We start from the raw sequence: 20,839 nt of genomic DNA, 5'->3' as shown, positions 1-20,839 counted from the left end.
TGAATGAAGAAATTCCCTTCTTGTATCCCTCCAAAAGGTCTCCCCTCATTCTCCTGCACTCCAGGGAATAAAGTCCTAAACTGTTCAACTTTTTCCCATAATTCAGTCCTTAAGTCCCGGCAACGACATTGTAAATTTTCTGTACACTCTTTCAGGCTTACTGATATTTTCCTGTAGGTGGGTGACCAAGATTACACTTGGTGCTCTAAATTTGGCCTCACTCACATCGCGTACAACTTCAACATAACATCTCAACTTCTATATTAATTGCCCTAATTTATGAAAGCCAGTGTGCTAAAAGTTCTCTTTATTACCCTATCTACCTGTAATGCCTCACCTCAGTATTCTATCATGGTTTATTCTCCCAAAGTACAATATCTCACACCACCTCTCTTGCCTCAGTCTGCATTAAATTCTCTGTGCCATCTTTCAGCACCTTTCCCCAGCTAGTCCAGATCATGCTGCAAACTTTGATAGCCTTCCTTGCTGTCCACCACATACCCAGACTTGGTGTCATCCACTTATCTACTGATTCAGTTTACCACATTATCATCTAAGTTATGAATATAGATGATAAACAGTATCAGACCCTGCACCAATCCTTGTGGCAAGCCACAAACAACAGGCCGCCAGTCAAACAAACCATCTCCAACCACTCTCTGGTTTCCCCTGCTAAGCCAATATCGGATCCAATTGACTATTTCAACCTGAATGCCAAGCAACTTAACTTTCTCGACCAGTCTCCCATGCAGGACTTTGTCAATGACCTTGTTACAATCTATGTAGACAATGTCCACCATCTTTTTTTCACCAGCCTTTTTAGTAACTTTCTTAAAGGCTATATAAGATTAATTAAACATGAACTAAAACACACAAAGCCATGTTGACTATCCCTAATCAAGACCTGTTGATGCAAATACTTGTATATCCTAGAATATCTTCCATTGTTTTACCTATGATTGACGTCAGACTCACTGGCCTATAGTTCCCAGCTTATTATTAGAGCCGTTCTTGAACAACAGAAAAAAACATTATCTATCCTCCAGACCTCTGACACCTCACACATGGCTAAGGGCATTTTAAATATCTCTGCCTGGACCTCACAATTTCTGCACTAGCCTCCCATAAGCCACATTGTCAGGCCCTGGGAGTTATCTCAGTGCAACCAACACCTCCTCTTTTGTATCTGGACATGATCCATGACCTCACCACACTTTTGCCTCAGTTCTATACTCTCTCTGTCAGTCTTTGGAATAAATACAGATGAAAAGATTAATTTAAGATCTCGACGATCTTCAAGAGGATTGATTTTGTCCCTTGCTATTCTTTTGTTTTAATATACCTATAGAAACCCTTTGGATTCTCCTTCACCTTGTCTGCCAGAGCAGCCTCATTTCATCTTTTAGCGTCATAAAGTCATAGAAATGTACAGCACAGAAACAGACCCTACCACCCCTCTAGTCCTTGCCAAACCATTTAATCTGCCTACTCCCAGTGACCTGCAGCAGGACCATAGCCCTCCATACCCCTGCTATCCATGTACCTTTCCAAACTTCTCTTAAAGGTTGAAATTTAGCTTGCATGCACCACTTGTGCTGAAAGCTCATTCCACACTCTCACTACCCTCTGAATGAAGGAGTTTGTCCTCATGTTCTCCTTAAACTTCACCTTTTGCTCTTAACCCATGACCTCTGTTTGTAGTCCCCTCAACCTCAGTGAAAAAAGTGTGCTTGCATTTACCCTATTTATACCCCTCATAATTTTGTATACCTCTATCAAATCTCTCAATCTTCTGTGTTCCAAAGAATAAAGTCCTAACCTATCCAATCTTTCTTTATAATTCAGGTGCTTCAGACCCATCAACATCCTTGTAAATTTTCTCTGTACTCTTTCAACTTTGTTTACATCTTTCTGGTAGGTAGGAAACCAAAACTGCACACAATACTCCAAATTAGGCCTCACCAACTTTTTATACAACTTCAACATAACATCTCATCTCCTGTACTCAATACTTCAATTTATGATGACCAATGTACCAAAAGCTTTCCTTACAATCCTATCTACCTGTGATGCCACTTTCAATGAATTGTGGGTCTATATTCCCAAGTACAGACTCCTGATTTTCCTCAAGGGTTCTCCTGCATTTCTTGTATTCCTCAAGCACTTTGTTTGATTCTAACTGCCTGCACATGATATGCCCTTCTTCTATTTTCTTTAACAGGGTCTCAATATCCCTTGATAACAAAAGTTCCCTAGACCTGTTGGCCTTGTCTTTTATTCTAACATGAATATATAGATTCTGTACTCTCAATATTTCACTTTTGGATGCCTCTCACTTAACAAGCATCTTTGTACTGGGAAACAACATGTACCAGTCCACACCTGCCATTTCCTTCTGATACCATCAAAATTGTCCTTACTCCAATTTACAATCTCAATCCAAAGACCAGTCCTATCTTTCTCTTTAATTATCTTGAAACTGATGGAATTGCAATCACTGGGTCCAAAGTGTTCTGTGTGCACTTCTGTCACCTGCTCTGCCTTGTTCCCTGAGAAGAGGTCCAATGTTATGCTCTCTCTGTTTGAACCTCTACATATTGATCAAGGGAACATTCCTGAGGACATTTGACGAACTCTATCCACAGTATGGGCATCCCTGTCAATATGTGGAAAGTTAAAATCACCTATTATCACAACGTCATATTTACAACTGTCTGCATTCTTCTACAAATTTGCTCCTCTAAATCCCGCTGACTATTTGAAGGTTTATAATATAGTCCCATTGATCTGGTCTTCCTTTATTCTTATTCCACCCATATTGCTTCAGTAGACAAATCCTCTAGTATGTCCTATCTGAGCACTTTCATGAGATTTTTCCTGATGAAGAAGGATGCTTCCCTCTTTTAAAACCATCCCTCCATCATGTCTAAACCATCAGAACCCCAAAACATTGAGCTGCCAGTCCTGTCCCTCCTGCAACTAAGTCTTACTGATGGATACCACATCATAGTTCCACAAGCTGATCCAAGTTAAGTTAATCTGGTAACCACTGTTCTATTTAAACTCCTCTTTCCCATTCATAACAAAGGGATGCTTTATTTCAAGGGAAAAAAGCTAATCAGTCATTTGAGATACACATTGAGTTATTCAAAAAGCTCTGTTACAGAAGAACTTAGGGGTGTAACTAGATCTTAGCTTCATATTTGTCTAGGAGTACTTAAAAGTACATTAATTATCAAAGTATATATCCAGAATACAACCCTGAAATTTGTCTTCCTGCAGGCAGCCATGAACAAAGATAGACAATTGCAGTATCTTCATCTTCCCCACAGAACAAGCAAAGAAGACTGATACTTTATTAAGTGGTTTTGGTGTAATGTTTGGTTGGTGAAGACTTGTACCAGTGGGATGTACATGGTCTCACCAGAGAGGAAGGCATTGCTTGCCATTCAGTCACTTTGGAGTAACGTTTCATCCATTTAAACCTATTTCCTTTACATGATATTTTTACTTCCTGATCTACACTCTCATTAATACTGTAATATTTATGAAGTTAATTTACTCCCAGTAAAAACCTGTCTTCTGATCTGTGTTTGGCAGGACTTGGGGATAACAAGAGTGGGCCACATGAAGCGGATTCTACATGGGATCAAGGAGTTGAGCCGGAATACACCTGTCAGCGAAGTGTGATGTACATGTTCAGCTCATGTGTCAACAGAGCTACCTAAGCCTCCAGCCCACTGAACAGAGGATGAGAATGCCTAGCCTTTAGCTGTATGTGTTTGCCTCACCTTCAGCTTATCAGAAAGTGTGGTGTTGGAGCATCTAACAAATAGCAATGTTATAAGTGGCCTTGTACTCAAATCTTATGGCCAAAAGAAAATGGGAACAAGCCTTAACCAATCAAAATAATGCTGGATTCAAGGAAAAATCTGTCAAATCAGAATGGAAGTTACCTCAAACATGACATCCAGGGCAACCAGTTTGTTTGGATTGTTACTCTGAAAGTTAGCTCAGAGTAAATGGAGTATAATGGAATATGAGTAAATTTAATCATGGTCCCAACGAAGAGGGATCTTGTTTTTTCGACAAAGGAATATTCTACACAACAGTGACCTAATTTCTAAATTTCATTTATGAAAGGGACAAAACATTTCTTTCTTATAAAAGAAGAACATATATGGCCTAATGAAACTGTTACTCTCATCGACAGAAATTAACATTTAATGTTGTGATCTTTGAGAGTGTTTTGGATGTTTGTGGACTCCTACATCTTTCTCTCAACCCAGAATCTGTACAGAGTCCTTTTACAGAACAGAACTTGAAGAAGATGGGAATGCTATTACAGTGTCTTCCTGTACTGGTTGCCTTCAAAGCTCCTGCCATTACTGCATTGGTTTCTGTTGCCTAAACAATAACTTCAGAGTATAGGGAGGCAGGAGCTCATGTCAATGCTCAGACTCCAAAAGTGGAGCTTTCAGTGCAACACTGCCAAAAGGGGTATTCAAACCCACCCTGACTCTTTGGAGTAAGCCTGGATGATATTGTCCTGGAGTGTTAAAGATGAATGAGAGTCAATTCTTGTACGTCTGGGAAGTAAAAGAATCAGTCCTGGATTGACTGGAATGTGTGAGAATAATTTTAGAAGTGTTTGCAGTATGTGAGACTAATTTCAGAAGCATTACGAATGTATGAGAATGTGTCCTTAAAAAGAATTTTATTTTTACAACACTTCTGGTGATCTCAGGATGTCAAGAAACATATTATAGCCCATAATTTTGAAGCATGTCCCTTTTGTACTGTTGAAAATGCTAACAGCAATATCCCATGAATAGCAATTGATAACGGCCACAGACATTTATTAGTTGTGTCAGTTGAAGATCAATGTCGACTCGCACAAGAAGAACTCTTCTGCACTTCAAATAAAGTCATGGACTGTAATGTCCAGCTGATAGGGAGCACTTGATTTTGACATCTCTTTTAAAATATCCCATCTTTAATAATGCAGCACTCTTTTAGTACTGTTAGAGTGCAGCCAACTGAGCCACAGCTGACACCTGGAGAATATGGAATGTGAAGTAGAGTAAATCTTAAATCATGTGAAGTATGGGGGTGAGTCCTGGAATGTGTGAGAGTGAGTTAAGACTGGAATATGGGGCGGTAGGAGAAGAAAGTAGCGTCCAAAATACATTTGTTATGAACTGCCTGTTCTGTGTCTGTGGCACAGCAGCACGCTTAACAAAGGCACTGCCATGTAGCGACGAAGTACCAGGTTCAGTGCTGTCCTTGGATGTCAACTCTGTGGGGTTTACGCATTCTCCCTGCGACCACATGAGTTTCATCCGGCTGCTCCAGTATCCTCCTGGGTCCCAAAGACATACGGTTGTTAGGTTAATTAGCTGTTGTAAATTGCACCTTCATTATAGGTGAGTTATAGAATCTGGGGGGGGGGGGGGGGGGGGGAAGGGATGAGATTGTCAAAAGATTAACAAAAATGGAATTATTATGACTAAATGGATGGTTGATGGTGGACAGTAATTTTGTGGGATGTGTCCGTGCTATAACACATTTCACAATACACATCCTGTTGGGTTACATCTTTCTGCCAATTAGAAGGTTATTGTGGTTTAGAGCAAAACAGGTTGACCGAAGCTTTGGATCATTATGTATCTCCTTCAAGAGACACTGCTTAATCTTTCTGCTGTTCTGTACATCCCTCAGCTTAGAAAAATGAAGCTGCTAGATGCCTGATTTCAGGACCAATGAGATCTTATGCCCAATTCAATTCACACAAGTTATTATTTGATGATGTCCTTATTTCTGTATTTAGATTCTAATAAAGCCCAATCCCTCCATTTTTCTATATCTTGTGAACTCTTACTATTTTTCATTCATTCACCATTTGCTTTCTCTCACCTTTGCCAACTTGTGGATTTCCTTACCCATTCTCTATATTTCTTTTTAACAAGGATTTACTTAGCATCTAATCTTGGCAATTATTTAGCCCCTTAGTATCATTCTTCAATTAATTGATATCCATTCATTTCCAGATACTTCTTTGAAGGACCTGGCTTCATTTTTTTCCCTCTTTATAGGCACATTGTAAACACAAGCTGAATTCTTGAATACTACACACTTCATTGAAGAAGTGGAGGCAGTGTTATGGAGAAGACTTAGTGGAATTACGATGTTGGTACACTGATGATACATTAACAGGGTAAAAAAGGGTCCAATAGTGGAGGTTTATTTACTATTAAATGGAGGTATTGGGCTGCATTTTTCTCCTTGATACTATTTAAAATAACAGAATAGCAGTGAAAATGAGGTGGAGATGCACTAGTCTTAAATTTCCTCTCCCAATAGCCACCATTAGGTATCCTTATCTATGCTTGCAGATTATGCTGATAAGGTTAAGGACCAGGATCGCTTTGAATTTTCTTGGAATCCATATGTCATCTTCATTACCGTGGGAAAAGAACTGCAGGCCAAACAAGTCTCCTTAACAATCTTGAACCTTGACCTCCCTCGAGACAAAAGGAAACCTCATAAAGTAGCGTTGTCTCATCTGTCTCCCTTATTTACATTGAGTGAAGGATGTTTTGGGGGGTACCATTGCAATATTTTTGGGACAGAAACTTGTAATACATATCAAATAAATCTCAGACACAGAAAAATGATTTGAGATCAGAGAGATGTGAAGATATATATCATTACTGAAGAGATTGAGAGATCTGCTATAAGAGTTAAATGGGAAAATGAAGAAACATGGTACTTTAATTGAGCAAGAGAAGTATCAACAATCTTGCTTTGAGACCTTACGTTTTTGGTGCAGTGAACCCTGTGAGATTGCTTCCTATGTCTGTAAAGGACAGTAGGTTGCTTTAATTTTTCAGTCAACAACGAACTTCTGACATTTATGGTGAACGTATCTCCATTTTAAGGAAGACAGGAGGGTTCTGTTGAAAACGGTCCACAAGTCTCCTTAAAGGGAATCAGTGTTTGATGAATGCTTGCCCTTCAAGAGAGATTTGGCGCCTTATCTGAAAGTAAATCATAGCTTTATTCAAAATTCTTGATTAAAGGATGGTTGTAACATTATGTTTTAAGGTATACTAGATCTGTTTAAAGGGAGATAACGGTTCCCTGTTTGAAGGGTAACTGTGGCACTCTTTGAAGATAGCTGCTCCATGGTGTTGATATTTCTAAGTTACTCTAATAATTATGATAATTAGAATTATCTGACTGCTTGAATGAGAGCAGGTCTCACTGCACCACACTTTAACAAGTAACAGTTCCTTGTTACTAACCTCGCTCTCCCTTTGGAGAGAGCAGAAAGTAGATTGGGGTTTTTTTTTGGTTCTCTTCTGCCTTGTCATGAGATCTGCATATTGTATTTATTCTTAATTTATATATAAATATGGCTGTGACTGTATTTTTGTACATATTAATTGTCAATCGATGTACATATTTCCTGTAAATACAGTGGGATTGAATCCAATCTTCTAGTAAAATGTTTTTATTCTCATTTTCCTGTTCCTTGGAATTTTTTTGGAGGTTTTCTGTGTGGTAAATGGTGAAATATGAACCCAGACACGCAAATATCTACCTAACACTTCTCTTTTTGTTAGTAACATTGAATTTTGCAGGATTTACTTTGTAAAACTAACCAGGAATCCCATTTTCCACTTGTTGCACAGAGACACCATGCAAGAAGATTTTGGTTCATCCTGGTATCTGACAGATTCCTAGCCAATAATACTATTCCAGTCACTTGTTCACACACTCATCTCTTCACTCATTCACCCATTCCCTCCATTCACTTACTCCCACACCCATTCTTCACATTCATGTATACTCACTCATCTAAATGTTCCTATATTCACATGCTCTTACCTACACCCACTCACAAAGTGCTCTAGTTACTCTCACTCTACTCACATGTCCTAAACTAATTTACTTGCCCCTTTTCTCGCTCATGTATTACTGTGTACGTACCCATATGGTCCAGGACCCCTCTGGATAATGAACTGTTTACTGATAGATGCCTTTCTCATGTTGAAATGTGAAGAATCCATTTATTCTTGAGGAAACGTAGACAAAAAGATCAGTAAGCAACCTTACAAAGTTAATAAAAATAGTGCCTCTCTTCCCACAGGGTATGTTTCAAAGCAGAAACAATGATATTGTAAGTAATATCAACTAAAGCTATGTATGACTGATCTCAAACTGAAAGTCAGAAACCACTCCAGGCACTTGACAAACAATAAAGTAAAATACTGATGAGCTTGATTTCTAGCTAATGATTTTGTTTCTTTCCTCTGAAAGGAAAATGCTTTCTGTTAAAATATTAATTAAGATTGCCCTTATCAAGAGCTGGATGGACCATTCAGGCTCTGTGTATATCCATTGGATGTAGATATTAGAATGTTTTGTAGCAATTGATAATTATATAATCATCAAGTGATAAAGGTAACGAAGTCCTTCACATTACAGATAACTGAGCATACTCATAACAATTCAACAAGAGGGAGGTGTTAACTAGCCCAGTAACAGAAGGCCTTTTAAGGACTATGGATTTTCAAAACGCATTTTAGACCTTAAGGTCTTTAAAATTTCACTGACACTCAGATTTCAGCCATCCATGTGTCTGTTATCATTATCTCCCTCTTGCCACCTTGCTCTTCAGTACAAGGCAGTTTGCCAGAAGGAGGAAAGTTGTACATAGATAATAAAGCAAGTCAGACAATTTGAAGAGTGGTTTATGGCATCCAGCCAGTTTACACACCTCTTCAGAGAGGGATGAAATTTCTCTCATTTCTGCTCAAAATATCTTACAAGAATCTGAATCGTATGATGTCACATCTTGCTTGGGCCTGAAAGGAAGGAAAGTTTGCACACTCATGTTCTTTCTTGTAGGACATCCATCGGACAGATTGAAACATAGCAAGTTCCCACAAATAACAATGTGATAACTAAGTAAACTATTTTAATGATGTTAATGGAGGCTTAGGCCATGAACATTAGTTCAATATTCCTTATTTTTCACTATTTGTATGATTTATCATTTTATGTCTATGGTACTACTATTACAAAACAACAATTTTTACATCATATGCCAGTGATAATAATTCTGATTCTTCATCCTTTTAAATTTGTCTTTCAGGAGCCGCTCTCCATACTAATGACATTATCTCTAAGGCTACGTCCAAACTACACCGAATAAATCTGTAACCGAAGCTTTTTCTCTTCATTTTTACCCTTCGTCCACACTATAACGGTGTTTTCGTCCCCCAAAACTGGAGCTTTTCAGAAACGCTCTCCAAAGTGTGTATTTTTGAAAATGCTGGATTGGCCGGATCAGTGTGGATGGGGTAACCGGAGACTTTTGAAAACGCTGTCAGGCGGCAGCGCTCTATTTCATTGTTTTCTTGAACGCAACCTAACAATTTCAAAACAGACAGCAACGAAACTGATGCCAGAAGAGTTAGAAATGTACTCACCAAATACTTTGACCCATAACTTACTGAATAAATAAGTATACTCACTTTACTGTTTTCTGTCATTGCTTGTATGAAGGTGGTTTACCTATTTATGCAAGTACTTCTCTGACAATAAATGTGAAACAGCCTATTGTAACATTGTATGGAAGTACAAGATAACACTGATGCAGACATGTTTTACACATTTAACAAGGTGCTTTATTAATGCAACAGAGTTCGTCAGTTTTTCAATGTTCGTCGTCAGCTGGGTCATACTGTCTGTGAACTCCCTGTCGGTTGCCTCCGTACGCTCCAGTATTTGTTTTTTTTTTTACTTTTAAGTTCTCCTGTGTGAAAGCCAACAGCTGTCCGTCGTTTTAAGTTTTTCTAGTCTGTAACTACACGAGCACGCACTTTTACGGTGAAATTCAACACCAAGCATGTTGCTTGTTTTCGGTAGATATGTCCTTCACATGCACAGGAGGAGGAGATTCGCCAAAATCTCCGTTTCAATGTGGTTAGAGATATCTTTTTAAATGCATAGTGTGGACGCTTATCGTTTTTACGTGAAACTGGTGTTTTCAAAATTATCCAGATGTAGCCTAAACACTCAAAATTTATTTGACAGTCGTGCTTTTTAAGCAATCATGCAAATTCAGACCAGTCTATGCCAAAGTAGAATTTCCCAACAAATGAAGACAATAAATCATTTCCTCAATTGGATGTTTTCTTTTTATATATACAGTATACAAAGAAAGCAACTCAAAAAGTTCAGTTGGAACACTCGGCCATGACTGGGCAATCCCAGATCCATATTCACACTGATTCCTTTTCAAAGTGTCCATTCTGCTTCATGAAGCCTAAAATTTGACTGACATGTGGCTAAGGATGTGAGCATTGTTGGTTAGACTAATACTGCCCATCACTCATTTGAATCAAATACATAGGCATTTTCAAGGACAAATGGATATCAACATATGGTCAATGGTCACTTAAGGAAAAGGTCAGATACCCTTCTATGAAGAACAACAAGCCATTTTGTTATAATCCTGCAGTTTAATCACTGTTATTATTTTTATTCCAGATTTGTTGAAGTAGTTGAATATAAGTTTCCTTGCTTTAATATCGGTCCTGCTGAAGTGTTTCAACCTGAGACGTTGACTGTACTTTTTTCCATAGATGCTGCCTGGCCTGCTGAGATCCTCCAGCATTTTGTGTATCTTGCTTTAATATCTTTTATTAGAGGGTAAACCTGAACTTCTTGCTCCCAGTCAATAGCCTAGACCTCCGATTACTAGTCCAATGACTTACTAAATAGATTACTATATCCAGTGTGCCTTTCCTCATGACTTGATATTTGCAACCTTAGTTTCTGTTCTTTGAACATTATACCAAATTGAGTGGATTGAGCAGAGTTCTCGGATCAGATTATTCCAGACCTCTGCAGGCCTTCAGGAAAAGTGTTAGTCTGAGATGAGATGTGTGTCGGATGCCTGCTGGAGGTCAGCTTTACACTGGTGCTGACTGCTGAACAAATGGCAACTCTATTTGCCTGAATGTGGTTTCCAGCACTATAGAAAGAAGTATAGGTAAATGACATTATTTCAGTTTTTAACTTTTTTGCATTTTTAGAATTACTTAAATCTGCTTAAATAGAGATATTCCGAAACATAGAGCATAAAAATCTACAGCACATTACAGATCCTTCGGCCCACAATATTGTGTCGACCATGCAATCTACTCTAGAGACTGCCCAGAATAGCCCTCTATTTTTCTAAGCTCCATGTTGAGAGTCTCTTAAAAGACCCTATTGTATCCACCTCTACCACTGTTGCTGGCAGTGCATTCCATGTACCTTCTGCTCTTTGTGTGGGAAAAAATTACCTCTGATGTCTACCTTGTACCTAATTCCAAGCATCTTGATACTGTGGCCCCTCGTGTTAGCCATTTCAGCCCTGGGGAAAAGCTTCTGGCTATCCACACGATCAATGCCTCTCATTTTAAAAACAGCTCAGAAGTATTTGACAACTTGAGCTATGAAAGACCCTCAGGACATTCTGGGGGATGGAGCTTTAAAAGATAACTGTCGTGATGCTTGTCTGACCCATGTCCAGGCAAACTTCTCCAAGTGACAAAATGGGCCCAGCAAGCAAGTCTGAGTGACAAATGGATTCAGCAAGACGCAGACTTGAGGATAATTCCATTCTGTACTCAGCACAGGAAAAGGGGCGGGATGTTGAGGGTGGATGTGGAGACTCTTAAGGAGGCACAGTAGCACAGTGGTTACCACAAAGCTTTACAGTACAGGCAACCCAGGTTCAATTCCCGCTGCTGCCTGTAAGGAGCTTGTACGTTCTCCCTGTGACCGCATTGCTTTTCTCCGGGTGCTCCGGTTTCCTCCACGGTCCAAAGACGTACCAGTCGGTATATTAATTGGTCGTTGTAAATTGTAATGTGATTAGGCAAGGATTAAAATTGGGGGATTGCTGGGCAGCATGGCTCAAAGGGCCAGAAGGGCCGATTGTGTGCTGTATCTTAATAAAGAGAGAACAGACTGAGCAGGCAACAGCAAATTCATGGTTAGCTATAGTGTCCGTTGAAGTATTCACGATGAGAAAACACTTTCATTGATGTATCTTTCAAATTCTACAGTATTTCTCTCTCACTTTTGCTAATTTGTGCTCTCAGCCATCGTTTATTTACCCATGGATTCAGATGGTTTTGAGTAAATATTTGAAGTTACTCATTAACTGAGGCTTTCTGGTGTTTGATTGTGCTTGGTGTTTTAAATACAAGAAGCTACCTAATGGCTGTCTGATGAAAAGTATTCCATCTGGATTTTTGTGGACAAATTATATTTGAAGGTACTGCGCCATATTGTAGTCCAGCCTTTGTATCAATTACTATTTTGAAAAATAAACATCTTTATTTTGTCAGTGCTGATACCTGGCCTCTTCAGTGGGTCTGCGTTGACCTCTGGCCTCTGGAGGGGAGTCAGTGCTGACCCCGACAGTGCTTATCCCTGGATTCTACAGAGGGTCAGTGATGAACTCTGACCTTTATGATGGGTCAGCGCTGATCCCAAGCCTCTGCAGTGCACACTCTTTTACCCGGATTGACAACTCATCCATGTGGATTTCTGAGTTCTTTTGTGAGTCTTTGTTGGTTCCTGGGATTTGCCGTGAGTCGGAGTTGGTTCCGGAGTTCTGCAGAGGGTTGGAGGTTGGTTCCTGCGATTTGCCGTGAGCTGGTGTTGGTTCTGGAGCTCTGTAGTGGGTCGGCATTGGTTCCCGGGATTTGCCGTGAATTTAGCATTGGTTCCTAGATTTTTCATTAGGGCCAGCCTGTGTGATGGATTAATATTGTTCTCAGGTTACTGCAGTCAATTGGTCTCTTCCTAGCTTCTACTATGGATCACTGACTCTCCTTGCTCATGCAGTGGGTCACTTTATGGTGAATTGATGATGTATCCTGTGCTGTAGGTTTGGTCACAGATGTTCCTCAGCTTTACCAAGAGTCACAAACAATCTCTGATATGTGTATTTAGACAGTGATGGCCGTTAGCATGTGTTCTAGTTCACTGGTATTCCCTGACAGTGTGCTGGTCACTGGTGTCCATGGTGTGTGTTGTAACTCAGTAGCAATCTGTGGCTCTTGTGCTGGATCACTGTTTGTTCCCTGACCCAGGGGTTGGGTCAGTAGGCCTGTGTTCTGGGTCACTTGTACAGTGGGCCTCTGATGATCTTGGGTCTGTGCAGATCCCTAACATTTGCAGTGATCCCAGCCCCAAAAGTTCAGTTCACCAGAGACCTAGTACACAAGCCAACAGATTCCCAAGTCCTGCCATTCTTCAGTGCCTGTTCCTGGATTCTGTGGTGGGTAAATAATGCATCTCAGTGTCTGTGAAGGTTCAGCAGAGGTACCTGGCCTGATGATTGTTCAGTGCTGATCCCATGTCACAGTGGCCTCTGCAGTGAGACAGAGGTAGACCCTGGCCTGTAGAGTGGACCATTTTTTTTTACATCTGTGTAATGAGTTACTTTAAGGTGGATGGTGGGCTGGGCCATTGATTATACCTGCCCTAGTGTACTGGGGCATTAACCATAGCTGGCCTGTGAGGGTGGGTCATTGACGATTGCTGCTATTGTGATTGATCAACACAGATCACTTGCTCAAGTGCTGGATTAATAATTATTTCTGACTGGCTAACCACACCTAGGACATGTATCAGGTCAATGATGTTCACTGGGCCTGAGCAGGCACATTAATGTGCCTTGATCCGTGTGATCATTGTATTCCCTGGTCCATGTGTTGGGTAATTGCTGTCCCTGGTCCATGTGTAGGGTCTGTAATGTTACCTGGTCTGTATGCTGAGTCACTACTGTTCCCTGGTCCATATGTAGGGTCTGTAATGTTCCCTGGTCCGTATGTTGGGTCACTGCTATTCCTGGTCCTTTAATGTTGAGTCACTGCTGTTCCTTGGTCCTTGTGTAGGGTCTGTAATGTTCCCTGGTGTGTATGTTGGGTCACTACTGTTCCTGGTCCTTTAATGTTGAGTCACTGCTGTTCCTTGGTCCTTGTGTAGGGTCTGTAATGTTCCCTGGTCCATATGTTGGGTCACTGCTGTTCCTAGTCCTTTAATGTTGAGTCACTGCTGTTCCCGAGTCCATATGTTGGGTCATTGCTGTTCCTGGTCCATGTGTAGGGTCTGTAATGTTCCCTGGTCCATAAGTTGGGTAACTGCTGTTCCTGGTCCTTTAATGTTGAGTCACTGCTGTTCCCTAGTCCGTATGTTGGGTCATTGCTGTTCCTGGTCCATGTGTAGGGTCTGTAATGTTCCCTGGTCCATATGTTGGGTCACTGCTGTTCCTGGTCCTTTAATGTTGAGTCACTGCTGTTCCTGGTCCATGTGTAGGGTCTGTAATGTTCCCTGGCCTATGTGTGGGGTCTCTGGTAATCCCTGGGCTGGATGCTGGTGCATTGACGTTCTCCAATCTTAGCTGTAATATGTCAGTTTGACTTTTTTTAAAAATGTGTTGTGATAACCTGCCAAGAAGAGAGTTATATAATCAAGTTCACAAATAAATTGAGAAATTATCTGGAGCGTATTTGAAGTAAGGGTAGCAACAATATTTTTCAGATAATTGCAGAGTTTTTGTTTCCAACCTGAAGTACCAAAATATTCCTCTCTCATGAAAATATACATGCAGAGTAGTATGGGATATTTTGTAATTCTGTGTTGCTCAATAAAACCGATTAATGTTAAAAGAAATGCATATTATCAAAATATAACAAATTTTAAGAATGAAGCATAGGATATCAGCTTTTGAAACCAGATGCCATGCTGTCAATACATCATATTTCAATTCACTTATGTGGGACCCTATGCTCTCTAACAATCTTCCAATTATAATGGGTTTTGTACCTCAAACTGATGATGTGCTATCTCATATAATATGGGGCTATAATGTAGCCAATCAGGAGCATTGATCCCTTTTCTGAAATCTCACTGACCTCATGAGAAGTTCTGCCCTGATGCTGAGCTGCTTTCCATTTTGGAAAGAATACAAATCAAAATCAATGTCAATGTTAAGGCAGTTAGGCACAAAAAGATAAATCAGATACAAAACAGAATGAATTACACCAGAAACTAAATAAAACACAGAAAGCTAAAATGAAGAAGTATCAGTGGGTGGCCCTGCATCCAAAATAGACTGCAGTTAGAGCATACAATACAATTTATTAAATTGATAGCAATCAAAAGGAGCAACAGACCATGAACTTACATTTAGTGACCACTATATCAGGTATAAGAGATACCTAAATAAAGTGGTCACTGAGTTTAGTTTAATTTGTAAATGTAGAAATGATGCACAATCATGTTCAAACAAAGCACAATGCATTCAGAGATGTTACTGAGTGAAAAATGGATGATATTGAGCATGGTAAGCAAGTCAGTTTAAAGTTCACAGTGAGCAAGCTTCTAAATTTGAAGCAAGCCAATTGAGAACAGGGTTTTCATATTTCGGGAATATTGAAGGAAACCAAGGAAGTGCAAATAGTTGAATTATTAACAGTATAACATTCAAGAGACTGCAGTAATCTAGAGCAAAATAGAATTGTTAGAGGAACTCAGTGAGTTGAGCTGCTTCTGTGGAGCAAAGGAATTGTTGATGTTTTGGGTTGAGATTCTCCATCAGGACTGAGAGGAAAAACAGCGAATATAAAGAGGAGAGTGAAAGATGGACCAGGGAGGGTGAGAAATGATGGGGCCAAGAGGGATGAGTTGGAAGACCGAGGCAGGGGGGATGATAGGTGGAAGCAGACAAAGGAAGATAAAAGGGGAATATGGAACCTGGTAGTGGGGGTAACAGTGAGCCAGAGAATGGAGGGTTATGTGGGGAAATCAGGGCTGAAGGTGCCAAAATATGAAGTAAGGAGAGTGATTTAAGGGATTGTAGGTCGATGGAACCAGGAGGATGAGGGGATCTGGTAGGTGAGGTACATGTGCAGTGTGTGAATGGAGCCAGGATAGTAAGAGGGACAAAATTGAGTGGGGATTTGAGGGTGGAGGCTGCTGGAAAGTGTTTTTGGGAATGGAAAGGAGACTAAAATGGGAGGGCCAAGGATGAATAGGAAGGAGAGAAAGAGAGAGAGTATGAAGTGTTCTTTATGTAGTTTGCTAGACTGAGGTAAAAAGCAAACTAGAATGGCAAATCTTAGTCCACCTGGGTAGTCTACAACCCAATCTTGTAGAACCATCGCAGGTTCTCGGCCCGAAGCACCGACTGTACCCTCTTGCACAGATGCTGCCTGGCCTGCTGAGTTCCTGCAGCATTTTGTGTGCGTTGCTTCAATAGGTAGATACTTTATTGATCCCACAGGAAATTACAGTGTCACAGTAGCATTACAAATGCACAGATATAAATATTAGAAGAGAAGTAGAAAGAATAAAAAATTAAGTTACCTCAAACAGTCTAACAGGAGGGGGTCATCACTTCCCCAGTTATAGGTTGACTCATTATAGAGCCTAATGGCTAAGAATGACCTCGTGTAGCGCTCTTTGGAGTAGCACAGTCGTCTTAGTCTATTACTAAAAGTGATCCTTTGTTTGGTCAAGGTGGCATGCAGAGGGTGAGAAACATTGTCCAGAATTGCCAGGATTTTCCATAGGGTCCTTTGTTCTACCACGGCCTCCAGTGTGTCCAGTTTGACTCCTATAATAGAGCCAGACTTTTTAATCAATTTATTGAGCCTGTTGGCATCACCCATGTTGATGCCATTGCCCCAGCACACCACCACATAGTAGATTGTACTGGGGACAACAGACTAGTAGAATATGTGAAGGAGAGGCCTGCATACTCCAAAGGACCTCAGTCTCCTCAGGAAGTAGAGGCAACTCTGGCCCTTCTTGTACACAGCCTCTGTGTTGATGCTCCACTCATCTGTCATCCAGTTGCACCCCCAGGTACTTATAGGTCCTCAACAACATCCACGCCCTCACCATCAATAGTAACAGGGAGCAATGCTGGCTTAGTCTTTCTAAAGTCCATCACCATCTCTTTTGTCTTTCTGATGTTGAATTGCAGATGACTCAGCTTGCATCATTTGACAAAGTCCTCCACCAGGGCCCTGTATTCATCCTCCCGTTCTCCCTTTGTACACCCAACTATTGCTGAGTCAGAGGATTTCTGCAGATGACATGACTCAGTGTTGCACCTACAGTATGAGGTTTACAGGACAAACAGGAAGGGAGCCAATACAGTCCCCTGTGGGACCCCAGTGCTGCTTATAACCATGTCTGGCACACAGCTCTGAAGCTGCACAAGCTGTGTTCTTCCAGTCAGGTCATCCCACAAGCTCTGCATGACACTATGACACCTACGTGTCTGCTCTCCCTTGGCACACCCCAACCCTTGTCCCCTTTCTTTTAACTGCTGAAAGTTCTACTGCCTCTTAATGCATAGGGTAAGACTAGTAGACCATTACTAGATTTCTCACAAGCACCAGATGAGATACAGGTACATATTCTCAGTGAGGAATTTTCCCATGGCTACTCACTGGGAACAAGAGTGCGTAAGTCAGGCCAGAAGGATAGGCCAACAGGCGTAAGCTGTAGTCCACTCACGTGCTCACTCTTGAGATTCCATTACTGACGTACATTCACGAATGCACGCAGGACAGACTGGCAGAAAGCTGAAGTAACAGCAAGCACTTTGCTTCCAATGAGTCCACACCATCCAGTGTTGAATGACTGATCAGTTCCTCCATTGCAACCCACTATAACCGTGTCTTTTATGACAACTCTGATCCCACAGGAACAAAATAAATACCAACACACAGTTTTTTGCCTCTGGCATATCATATCACTCCCAAAGTCTGTACTCCAGTGAAGGCCTAGGTATGCTGAGGTTTCACTCTAGGAACGTACCTGGATTCCACAAGAGAGAGTCCTGGTATCTCTCAGGACCAGGAATACGCATGTTGCTTCTGGTACTAAAACACTAGAGTCTGAAGCCTCGGCCTCTGCTAAGAACTAATTGTCCTCATCCTGATTTCAAATGTTCAAATAGGGCAAAAACATCAGGAATGGAAAATCAGCATGTGACTGTCTTTGTGCAAGAGTAATTGGTAATTTATTTGATCTTCTTATGATTTGTTTCATGAATTTGACTGCTGATTTGACCTTCTTGTTATTTGCCTTTGTAGCAAAGAGAGGGCAAAACCCAGAAGTTTGAAGTGAAGAATCCTCTGGTAAGTTTGTCAAGATGCTGAGGTGGGCATGCTTAATGATGATATTTCTGTAAAAATACAATCAAGGTTTGCCTTGAAGAGGTCTAGAAGGCCACTGGGTTCAAAAGTAATTAGAGATTGGCAATCCATAAGCAGGGAATGAATTTAAAAAGAAAAGACACAGAGAAGAAGGATTTGGTTGCTGTAAGACTGAAGAAAATAATTGAAACCTTCAGGGAATTACCTGGTTAACTACGTACTACCCCAGTGCGTGTTAGAATTTTGCTTTCCTTTTGTAGGTGGGGGCTTGATTAACGTGACTGCACAATGGTGAAGGCTTGCTGTTGCTTAATATTTCTTGCGGTTGCTCATATCGTGGTGCCCAGCTACTCAGGTCAGTATGAAATTTAAATAACTATGCTGCAGTAATGCTCAGGAAGTACTTAACCCTGAGATAGATGTCCGTCGACGACCTTCCCTTCCGTCCATTCTACATTTCGGTGAAACGGGGGCAGCCTTTCTTTGTAGGTGATTCATCATTCTGGCAAGACTGTACACTGTCCAGGGTACAAAGTTCATATTACCCTGGTGCACATTATGTGCTCTTCTGACTCAGAAATGAGTTTCGAGCTACTCACTTGCTTCATTACCTAAATCGCCACCTTCTAACTTTGTAGAATCTGCATTGACTTTGTTCCATCATGTTTCCTGCTGAAACCCTCATACCTAGCTTAGTTAATTCTAAACTTAACAACTCTTTTCCTAAAGTAGCACACCTTTTGTCATTCACCCAGAACTCTGCTGCCCATAATCCTATTTTGCTCTAAATAGTTTACACAATTATCTCAGTAACATTTGCGCAGATTGGTTTCCTGTCTGGAAATACCAGATTTAGATTTCCTTTCCCTGGGGAGAAAGATTAAGTGCATTCATCTCGTGATTTTAATAAATCTCTCTATTGTCTCCCCTCAGTCCCTACACTCCCAGGAATTAAGTCCTAACCTGCCCAACTTCTCCCCATAACTCAGTCTTTCAAGTCCTGGCAACAGTCTTGTAAATTTTCTCTGCACTCTTTTCAGTTTAATAATGTCCTTCGCATAACCCAGTCCTGTATGTGTAATACTCCTAGTTTATCTTCGCCAACATTTTGTACACAGAGGATGCACTGTCCTTGTTTAGATCAAATGCTATACTAGTATGGAGGATATACTGCCTTGGTACTAATGCCATAATTCATGTCAGATTGGTAAGATGTCCTGCAGAGAGCAATAACTAAGATGATTCTTTATTTTCCTTTTCAGTATTTTTATCAGAAAAAAAAGCCTCTGAAGTCTTGAGAATTAGGAAACGGCACAATTCCTTCTTTGAAGAATTCAAGGCTGGAAATTTAAAAAGAGAGTGTATCGAAGAAGTTTGTGATTTTGAAGAAGTAAAAGAGATTTTCCCAACAACAGATGATGCTGTAAGTATCCTGCAGTCAATCGACGCAGAACCCCGGTTGCCTTAATAAAGCTGTCATAATTATATAGGCACTGAGGGAAAGACTTACATACTTTGAATCTCTGCAGAATGGTTGTAACACTAATGCATGAGAAAACAATTGGTGTTGTAATGCCTTTCACTGGAGGAATATCTAACCTTGTACCTCTGGTGAATCCCTTCTGCACAACCTTCTTTGGAATGAGTTACTTAATTTCAAGCAACAATAGATGTCCTGCAGTTGGCTCACCTTCACAACTTACTGAAGTTCCTCCTTACAGTGGCCTCTGCTGGGAATTGTTTGGATAGTGGGGCTTCAGTTGCAGTATTTACCCTTGGAACAGCTTTTCGCCACATTGTATAGGGTAGAAACCCAACCCTTCCATATTTCTGAATTAAAGTAAGTTGGCTCCTTGGAGACTGAGCACATATCATGGCGTCTCCATCTGGTGAATCTTTAACATGTAACACATGGTATAATTATGAGACAAACTTCTACAGATACGCGGTAGAGAATATATTGACTGGTTGCATCATGGCCTGGCATGGAAACACCAATGACCTTGAATGAAACAGCCTGCAAAAAGTAGTGGATATGGCCCAGTCCAATACAGGTAAAGTCCTCCCCACTTTTCAGCATATCTACATGTAGCACTGCCACAAGAAAGCACCATCATCACCACCCACTTCATGCTCCCTTCTCGCTGTTGCCATCAAGAAGGAGGTAAAGGAGCCTCAGGACTCACACCACTAGGTTCAGGAACAGTTATTACCCCTCAACTATCAGACACTTGAACCAGAAGGAACCCCATCACTAAACTGTTCCCACAACTTATGGACACACGCTCAACAATTCTTCATCTCACGTTCTCGATATTTATTGCTTGTTGTTATTATTTTTTTCTTTGCATATTTTCAAAGTTTGTTGTCTTTTGCATGTTGACATTTGTCTGTCTTGTATGCAATTTTTCACTGACTCCATTGTGTTTCTTTGCACCTACTATGGATGCACACAAAAAAAATGAATCCCGGGGTTGTATATGGTGAGATATATGTTGTCTGACAATAAAATTACTTTGAACTTTGAAGTGTTTTTGCAAATGGTATTATGAAAAATTGCAAGGGATCTTGATCAGCTAGTATGTAGG

The 20,839-nt window shown here is 40.6% G+C and overlaps 2 protein-coding genes across 7 annotated transcripts in view; both read left to right on the top strand.

Annotated features, from left to right (window-relative positions):
- The window catches only part of LOC140725377 (diacylglycerol kinase delta-like), a 161,447-nt gene extending 155,990 nt beyond the window's left edge, over nucleotides 1–5,457 (top strand). For all 4 annotated transcript variants that reach the window (XM_073040779.1, XM_073040778.1, XM_073040780.1 and 1 more), the window contains one exon: nucleotides 3,601–5,457. In XM_073040779.1, the coding sequence (XP_072896880.1) occupies nucleotides 3,601–3,728 (128 nt within the window). In that variant the 3' untranslated portion in view covers nucleotides 3,729–5,457. The remainder of the gene's footprint in view (nucleotides 1–3,600) is intronic.
- Nucleotides 5,458–12,233: 6,776 nt separating this feature from the next.
- Nucleotides 12,234–20,839, top strand: part of proca (protein C (inactivator of coagulation factors Va and VIIIa), a) — a 31,843-nt gene continuing 23,237 nt past the window's right edge. Inside the window, exons 1-4 of one of the 3 annotated variants that reach the window (XM_073040788.1) lie at nucleotides 12,234–12,343; nucleotides 18,189–18,233; nucleotides 18,512–18,606; nucleotides 19,514–19,674. In XM_073040788.1, coding sequence (XP_072896889.1) covers nucleotides 18,540–18,606; nucleotides 19,514–19,674 — 228 coding nt within the window. In that variant the 5' untranslated portion in view covers nucleotides 12,234–12,343; nucleotides 18,189–18,233; nucleotides 18,512–18,539. Of the gene's footprint in view, nucleotides 12,344–12,530; nucleotides 12,702–18,188; nucleotides 18,234–18,511; nucleotides 18,607–19,513; nucleotides 19,675–20,839 lie in introns of those variants that run through there. The other 2 variants (XM_073040789.1, XM_073040790.1) reach the window with 2 other exon arrangements.

Source organism: Hemitrygon akajei, chromosome 3 (genome assembly GCF_048418815.1).
Source record: "Hemitrygon akajei chromosome 3, sHemAka1.3, whole genome shotgun sequence".
Taxonomy (NCBI): domain Eukaryota; kingdom Metazoa; phylum Chordata; class Chondrichthyes; order Myliobatiformes; family Dasyatidae; genus Hemitrygon; species Hemitrygon akajei.
This window is presented reverse-complemented; position numbering and strand designations above follow the sequence as displayed.